This window comes from Rhea americana, unplaced genomic scaffold (genome assembly GCF_003343005.1).
Source record: "Rhea americana isolate MKP2758 unplaced genomic scaffold, rheAme1 scaffold_382, whole genome shotgun sequence".
NCBI classification, from domain to species: Eukaryota; Metazoa; Chordata; class Aves; order Rheiformes; family Rheidae; genus Rhea; species Rhea americana.
In genome coordinates, this window is record NW_028186515.1 from 486,287 (window position 1) to 495,403 (window position 9,117).

Genomic DNA, 9,117 nt, shown 5'->3' on the forward strand with positions numbered 1-9,117 from the left:
GCCTGCGCTTTGTCAGTGAAACTTACCCCATGCCTTGGGCAGAAAATCTTCCTCCCCGCCTTCCAGAGCCACCTGTAAAATATGTACATATGGACCACTGAGCACCTCTGTTGGCTCTGTGTCACTGGAAAAAGAAACATTAGAACAACATATGGAGCTCCGATGCCCAGAATATAAATGTGACGAGGATCTTCCTGAGCTGATGAGACTTCCAGCATCATCTTTACAGGTATGTAAATGACCTCAGCTGGCTCAGGGTGTAATTRGTGATGCATGATTCCAGACTCAGATTAGGTTTCCAGCTGTCACAAAGCATAAATACTGGACTCCAGGTTCTGATTCCTGTACTGTGTCCTAAGCAGCAATTCCTGAGCAGCAGAGGCTTCATGGATAAAATGAAATCCTTAGTATTTAAAAGCCAAACCAAGTGTTCTGCACAGTAATGGTGCTGTGAGACATGAGCCYAGGGACTAGGAGGATATGGATTCTGTTGCTAACAGGCAATCTGCCCACCTGCCAGATAGCCACGTTATGCATTATTTTTATTTTACAACGAGGAGAGATTAAAATTCAGTTCAACTCCAGGGGGGGTTGGATGTAGGAAGTAGTTACTGTTTCTGCCCTGCTCAAAACACGGAAGAAACATGTAGTGTACGAAGTATAATGACAAGAACAGAAAAAACAAGTATTGATTTTCAGTTTGGCAAACCCTCTCATACAAGAGGCTGTTAAAATTCATGGAGAGAGGTATATCAACCCAATCCTTCTCCTGCCAACCCTCTGACTTCAAACCCTGTGTGTACCTCGGCCTCGGCCACGTCCCCGTCTTCCTCTTTCTGTGCCTCTTCCAGAAGATCCTCCACTCTTACCACCATCTAGTCCGTTCTCCTGGCCCCGAACTGAAAGACAACAATGCAAAGACAGTTTCAACATTCATCCTGCTTTAGGAAGGCTATAAGGCCAGATCTTGAATTCTAAAATATACTGGTCGTGCAGGAGATCATGCTGTCAAACACTTCTGTAACTTATTTTGTCCAAGTTGGTGATATTGATTGCGTCACCCATGGAATCATCTCAGATAGGAGAGCATTAAATGGGCCTCTACATACACACACAGAAGGATGATTCTCCTTAAAAACATTTGCCTGTCCTAGAAGCTTTACTGCTAATCCGTCACGATGCATACTGAGGCACCTAATGCACTGCACAGTTACAGTTGCTATTAAAGGGCAGGTCCATACACTCTCTTCCACGGCTGGCACCTCGCCCCCGCCTTGGTGGCCCACCGCGTCGTCTGCTGAAATCCCGATCCCTCTCCCGGTTTTCTTTGCTTTCTTCACTGGGTTCTGTCTGTCCACTGTCCTTCTGTCCCGAGACACCCTTCTTCTTCCCGACCATTTCCCAGGAATGCTAAAGGTTGGCAAAAGGGAAAGTAGTTAATCATAGTTTGATCAATACTAGATGCAAAAGACATACAAACTTAAACATTCTACAAAGAATATAATGAGGGACTCTGGAAAAAATGTTTCTGGTCTCATTTTATTAGAGAAAACTTTCTGCCTGCATACACCTATTGTAGTTCTTTCCTTCAAGGAAAGCTTTCTTGCAGTTAACCGGCAGGCAGTTTGAAGGAAGAAGAGATGGATTATTCCATTTTTGCAATAATCTACTTAACCTCTGAGACTGGAGCAGACATAACGCTCATTGTTTCAAGTGTGGATAGCTTTACCTTATGTAGTGGGAATAAAACTATTTCACATAGGTCACTGTTTTGAGGAGCTCTCAAAATGACCCAGGTAAATGGCCCGTGATGTTCTGCAGTCAACTTTTAAGGATAAGCTATTCTCTCAAAAGCAGAAGGACTTTTTGTAAAGGCTCCAGGGATTATTTCCATTTCACTACCACAAGGCTTCAAGAAGTATCTGTGCTATATGCCAGAGAAGAAAGGATTAGAGGATTGCTGAAAAACAACAAAATAAATATATTTGAACTGCAAGTGAAAAAAAGGGAATACCTCACTTTTGGGCAAAAGAACCCTAGAAGTAGTATCTGTTTAGACTTCAATTTCAGGGTAAGAACCTCAGGCTTAGTTTGTGTAAGATGAGCCAGTGGCAGCAGGTGCAACAGCACCAGTATCCCTGGGCTACATATTTATGCAAAAGATGTGAGGCCAATCAGCCAACAGAGGAGTGTATCATTTTGAAGCAACTTGAGTATCACAGAGGCATGTTTATCAGTTTGAAAACCACTGCTCTATGGGGCAGAACCCATTCCTTGAATATGCTGATCATAGGGAGAAAGTTATCTCAGAATTTATCCAGTGGGCAAGTTCAAGTCATCCCAAGTTCGACTGTAAAAAGCTAAATGCTTCTCCAGCTTACTGCTATGGTCCCACATGAGTTTTGTTTTACGACAGTCTGCAGTGACTTCACATTCTTACTAAACCAATGCTACATACTGTTAGAACAATTAAAAATAGTCACAAGTCATTGACAAACACCTGAAAACATAACTTGCAGACAAGCAAACAGCTGGTTTTGAAAGGTAACAGGCAGAGACAGTAACAAAAAACCTTTCAGGCACAAATGGCCTTTCAAACCAAAGGCTTCTGGAGTCTCTCTTCATAGGTATCTGGCTCAGAAGGAAATTTAGGAAAACATTTACTTTGAATACTGTAATGTTAAGCCAAATCTAACTCAACACTAAGATCATGGCAGCTCCTTTATTGCTTGAAATATGGTGAATTACAAGTAACTAGCTTGGCAGATTGGTTGTTGCCATTAGCACAGGGGTACGTGAGCCATTAACAAGTCCGTTTCATCACACAATCTGTTTTCACAGGATTGCTGCACAAGCTGAACCCAGACCAGGAGCAGCTTCAAGAAGTTTGACCAATTACAGTGCAGAAGCTGACTACGCCCAGTGCTGCAGGTACCAACCTGCAGGCCCCCCATGGCACTGCAGACTAAAGAAGTGGCAGACACTGGGAGGGCTTTACTCTGTCAACACTGTTTGTCTCTACAAATCTTCTGCAGTAACTGCATCTCATGCCTCCAAGTGTTTCGACTGCTTGAATAAAGGAGATGCTGCTACTGCAGCTGTTTACTGCACGCTATCATGAATGTTATTTTCACAAGAAATGTGTTCATCTAGGAAATGCAATTGCTAGGACAGTAGTGGTTTGTCATTTAAACCAGAAGCTCTTGATTACAAGGGTTGTTGAGGAAACTATTGTCACTCATATCATTCCCTTTTCCAAAAGGATTTTACAAATAACCAATAGTTATTTTGTTCAGTTATGAATGGAAAAGGCTGCTCCATAAACACTTATGGCTCTCTGAAGGCAAGGCAGCAATCCCTATACATGCTGTGCAGAACTTAATTTGTGCCAAAGCTAGCAAAGCACACCAGAGCCTGACGATGGAAAGGAGCTGCATTACACAGAMTGTAGACAGAAGAGCTGGACAGCTCAGTCTCAGTGCATAGCTAATAATCAGGGAGGTGAGGGGGTAGAGTTAACACATAACATTCTGAAGTGATATTTAGAGCCGCAGCTCTACAGACAGAGTTCAGTTGGTGTCAGTCAATCTCAACATGCCAGGGGAGACCAGTTTGATCAGCAGCACAGTTTGGAAGGATCTGATAGTTAATTCTACTCAAGCTTCTTACTAGGTTGTAACAGAATTTGCATCTCTGCTACCTATGCCAAAAAAAGAAAAGATATCCCATATGTCATATGGAAGGTTTCTTCCAAGCAAGAACTTTGAGCTTGACTAAGGCAGTTGTACGAATGACAGCAGTCAAGCCTAGCTCAGCAGAAAACACTAGAGGCACATGAGGGGCAAAGGGGCCCACGAAACCATGGCGCGTACAATGGCACACAAGTCAGCCAGTGCGCTACTGAGTACCAGAAGTGAACATCCAGGGCCAGAGATACACAACTGCATTACTCCAACACTAACAGGCAAGAACCATGGATGTGCACACGCACAAGTCAATTGAGGTCAGTTAGCCCTCACAGAAAAAGAGATTGGTTACTTCACACTTACAGCAGTGTGACCGCTTGCACATGGCCAGTTGCTATAAAACAGATCCACTGTACTGTGTCAAAGTGCTAGGATTCAAAAGGAATAGAAGTAAATGATTTATTCTGTTTTCCCCTCTATTCCTTTGGGCCTGTTGGCTATGTTCATATTTTGTGCAAAACTACAAACATCAACATTAAGAAGCCAGGACAYGATCACACTTTGCATGCTACTTGTTAAACTAACAAGTCCTTTTGGCTCTGGTTGTCTAGACATTATTGTAGGTCTTGTCTCCAAATAGGCAGTTACACTGAACTAGGCCTCACCAGATTTATAGGACCCAATCCTACCGTGTCCGGATTGCCCTCCAGCAGCACGTTGATGGCTCTGTTAACGTCCCCGTTGCAATCATGCAGAGCAATCACACACTCATCTTGGTTTTTGCCTGTGATGTCAATCAGCTGTAAAGAAGATGACAATACAGTCAACACATTCCAAAGGAACAAAGCACCAGATCTCTACAGATCTCTTAAAGGGCTTTCAAATTTAATCCCAAAACAGAAATCCTACCAAAAACACACACACACACACACACACACCAGGGTTTGGCAGTCTCCCTACCCACCCTAGCTTAATTACGCCCCAGAATGAAAAGTTAATCCGCAGAACTGAGAGTAGGAATTTCCGAGTTACTGTGTTTTACCACAGTCTAACCTATAACCTCCTTGTTTCAGAGTGCCAGCAGACTCTCCAGCCCCTGGAAATTAGGCCTACCCCAGGAAATACAAGAAACAGATAGCAGCCTCTTTCCCTCCCACTACCTTACCCAGCATTAACTGTACTTTYGCCACAGATCTTGCCTTCCCAGTAGGGCTCGCTCCCACTTTCCATACTCACTTGTTTCACCTTCTCCTCAAAGTCAGCATCATTGTGGTCCGAAATCATCTGTGCAAGTCGAATCTGTTCTGCAGTGGCCTAAGGAGATCGAATGCAAAAAAGAGAACCATTAGAGTAGCACATTTCAAAYCAACCATCCTCCAAAGGTCATGCAGCTTCTCAAAAAACACTGAAAAGGAATCAATACGATGAAGAAAAAGGTGCAAATGCGGGTCAGAAAGAAGAACTCTTCAGAAAGAAAGTTGCACAAAAGAASAACAAGTGGAGGACATCTAGAAGAAGTGAAATACCACTGGATAGCCTCTCTGTAACCTAAACTATTTTTCCATGTTGAGACAGATCTTAACACCATCAAAATGTCATGGCAAACTCTGCACACAGCTTCTCAGTCACTTGCATTTATTAAAATAAACATGGAATGGTGAGATAAAAAAAAAAATAAAAGAGCTTCAGCACCAGCTCCCACCTGGAGACACTGATGCAGAAATCTCACCATGTCAGAGGCAGCCCAATTAACCTGCTCTAAGAGTAGTACCCTGCAGCACACAGGAAGTGGTTCCAGGAGTTCGTTAGGCCAAGCCCAGCTCTTAGCCACAAATGCTTGGGCCAGGTAAGAGCTCCACCTCCAAGCTAGCTGGTTTCCATGGACGCTCCCCTTACCTGCGGCCGCTGCTTGTGCTGTGTCTGGCTCTGCGTCTGTGTCTGCTCCCAGTTCCCCCGGGCTCGGTTAGTGCCCACCGATGTCATCATTTACAGTATATACAAATAACAGTATTTACAAGGTAGAACTCTGTGGTGGATCAGGGGAGAAGAGAGAACAGATTGTTAGAAACTGAAAACAAAAGGCAGCACCAAGACTGAACAATAAAGTGGGCGAGACAGCAAGTAAAGCCATCACCGCCTCACCCTCCCCTCTGCCTCCCCCAAACCACTGCTGGCCAACATAAAATTTCCACATGCATCCAGGATAAAAAGGCTACCTGTCTTTTTTWWWAAAAAAAAAAATCTCCATCACTAACACACAATCTCAGAAGTAGAGCATTGCAAACAAAACATTATCACCTCATCTCCCCCACCTTACCTACACAACCTGCACCCAGATGTCAGCAATCAGGATCTAAGAGCAGAAGTACTTTGTCTTAAAGGTTTAATGATTCACTGCTAAAAACACAAGCAAGTGTATGAACTGGCACGAATTTGCCATGAAAGGGGCCATAAGAGGTTAGAGCAATGAGCTCTAGCAAGGAACACTTCAAAACACTTTAAAAAGCCCCAAAGAAACTTCACTTGGAAAGTAGAACATCTCAAAAGCCTCAAAACCTATCAACTGAACTTCTAACTGCTTTTCTCTTTCCCTTCCTACTTCCTTCACCTTCAAAGTAGGATAGGGGGAGCAAAAACATTCTAACAATAGAGTTACTGATTTATGGGATGTCGTGAGATACAGTATTCTACTGTCCATGTGCAAAGACATATTTCTGCTTATCTCAATTATTAACCAGATCTAGAAATGTTAAATTTACTCTAAAATGCTCCAAATTGAGTGGAAGAGAAGTGCTACAAAAATGAAGTAGATTTCAACAAGAAGTATCAGCTAGTAATATTGTTATGTGTTTGATGCAAAAAAAAAAAATCCTAATAAGAGTTTAGGGCATAGAAAAGTATAAGCAAGTGAAATTTTATAACCTTACACCAAGGAAGTTCCAATACTGATAGTTAAAATGAATTTGACAGCAAATAATCTTACCCTACCCCAAAATTTCTCAAGAATAAGGCATGCCAGGTACGTTCCAAGGCACTAGGCAGGGCTTGATATTAACGAGCCTCTGAAAACTAAATAATTACAAACTTAACATTTTATGATTTTGTTAATAGGACTAATAAACCTTCCTCCAAAGCAACAGGTTCTACTCCAGTTGCTAGTGCTGCATACAGAATTCTCTGAGTAGGTGGGAGATGCAGGCCGAGGGAAACCTGCGCAAGATGACCCAATTGCCAGGACATGATCTGAAACTTTGCCTATAAAGATCAATATTGTAGAAGAAAGCAAGATCCAGCGTGCAGCAGGAAGAAAGTGAGAAAGGCTAAAAAGCAGCATTAGTAAAAAGCACTGTACAAATTGGGGACTCTTTCTTTTCAAAGTTCATGAGCAGAAAGATTAGTGAAGGTTCAGAAGCCTCTCCTTTAGAGCACGAAGACCCTAACATCACCTCTGCACTGCAGCTTGATACACACAACACTATTTTGCTGTTCCAGCTTGCATCAGCATCTATTGTTCATTTGTATTCAAATTTTYAAACGCAATTGCTCCTATAATTTCTCACAAAGCCTCAAACATTCACCCTTTGGGGCTACCCATGCCTCATGGCAGTTTAAAAATACAGTTTTCTACAACTCAAAATTAGAAATTGCTCATTAGAAATTAATCTGTGCTACCTATCCATTCAACAAGAGCATAAGGTGCATGCAACAAAGAATAATTTTAAKGAAGAGTACCAAACCTTAATGTTCAAAGTCGGAAACAAAAAGCCTCTTAGGACACGTAGTGAACCCTCCCACACTTGATACGAGATTCTTCCCCGTGGTATTAATTCTTGCTCCCAATTGCTGCCTCTCTTCCAGTTCTAAGTATTTCACATACAAACAAGTTGTCATATTAAACCAATTTGGCAGCAGAATTGCAGGCCCAGAGGGAAGCAATACTGCATGTTTGCAGTAACTTAATCTGCAATTTCAATAGGATATAGTTCTATTAGTGTGCTGTCCTAAACCTTTGTGCTGGGCATTGTTCAACAGCTGCCACATTCTGCTCCTGCCCCAGCTGCATTTTAGTAACAATAAAGTATTTTTTTAAAAAACATGTAAAAAAGAAAAAAAAATAGGCACCTCCTAACATAAGTGTGCATGTCCACGCAATGCCCCACAAGCCTCTTTGAGGGAAGAAGTCTTGTCTACTGATAACTTATTCCTTAACTGTACAGCTCATGAGCAACATTTAAATATTAGCTGATTATTCTGAGACCTGAACTGCTACTGCACAGAAGGAAATATAATTCAATTTTAACATCTGGCTCAAACAAGTATTTACCAAAACTGTTTTACATATATCCTCTAAAAAAAAAAACACAAGTAAAAAACAGACAAATATACAGAGACACACACAATAAAAAGAGCAGTTCTAGAGAATCAGAGTGAGTTCTTGAATGAAACGTACTAGAGAAATAACATTACACCAGGCCGACTTTTATATTTGAAGACAACTGTAAAGCAACACATTTGTACACGATTTAGGGAAAACAAGAAATTTCACAGCTACAGGTTACAAAACCTTTTCTTCAAAGAAGCTGCAAGTAAGTTTAACRTATTTTATAGATACCTCTTTGCCTTTTCGTACTAAATCACTATTTGCTTTTCACTTTCTAGGTAGAAAAGATTCTTGTCTACACAAAATACTAAGYACCATGTGGAGTCTTTAGAAAAAGAGGTAATACAGAAATATAACAAAAATGTTAGTTTTATTAGAAATTTCAGGTAAGTTACAATTTTAGAACAACGATTTGTCAATGACATTTGCTATTTCCAGTTCTGTTAGACCTGCCAGGTGATGCTACGCTAGTCACAGCCCAGCCTCAGTTTCCCTTATCTGTTAAAGCAGAAAAGTGGTATTTCCACACCCCTCCACCAAAGCTTAATTAACATTTGCAAAAGGCTCTCAGGTTTTAAGTGAAAGGACTGGAGAGGACAAACCATTCAGAATGGCCACTCTGCACTGTGGGGGACAACAAGCACCAGAAAGAGCGCGATACAGACACAGCCAGCGGGATGGTTTATCAGCATTGCAAGTTTTGCCCAGGAGTAAACGCACGGCAGCTGCAAATCAAGCAACGCACACATGTGTGGAACACAAGAATACAAGTTTGCTGTTTTGGGGGGTTTTTTGTTGTTGTTGTTATTTTTTTTTTTTTTTTTGAAGGTTCCAAGATAAGCCATTACAGAAGCTGAGCTTATCACCAAGACGTGCTGCGTTACCAAGGAAGTCTGGCCAGACCGCTCGACAGACTGCGGACACGGGCACACGAGAGGAGAGTGCCTCAAACCGGCGCGGACGCAGAGGCAGCTCGCAGGATCCGGAGCGCGCAGAGGCCCGGCCGCGAAGCCAGGGCGCTGCCCGGTGCCGCCGGGAAGGGGCCGGCGC

General features: G+C 42.3%; 1 protein-coding gene across 11 annotated transcripts in view; it reads right to left on the bottom strand.

Moving 5' to 3' along the window:
- UBAP2L (ubiquitin associated protein 2 like) overlaps positions 1–9,117 on the bottom strand; it is a 32,819-nt gene that overhangs the window by 23,004 nt on the left and 698 nt on the right. For 6 of the 11 annotated variants that reach the window (XM_085313354.1, XM_085313350.1, XM_085313353.1 and 3 more), the window contains exons 2-7: positions 5,583–5,712; positions 4,923–5,000; positions 4,352–4,486; positions 1,242–1,410; positions 804–899; positions 27–72 (exon numbers count right to left, since the gene is read on the bottom strand). In XM_085313354.1, coding sequence (XP_085169480.1) covers positions 27–72; positions 804–899; positions 1,242–1,410; positions 4,352–4,486; positions 4,923–5,000; positions 5,583–5,672 — 614 coding nt within the window. In that variant the 5' untranslated portion in view covers positions 5,673–5,712. The remainder of the gene's footprint in view (positions 1–26; positions 73–803; positions 900–1,241; positions 1,411–4,351; positions 4,487–4,922; positions 5,001–5,582; positions 5,713–9,117) is intronic. The other 5 variants (XM_085313357.1, XM_085313356.1, XM_085313358.1 and 2 more) reach the window with 1 other exon arrangement.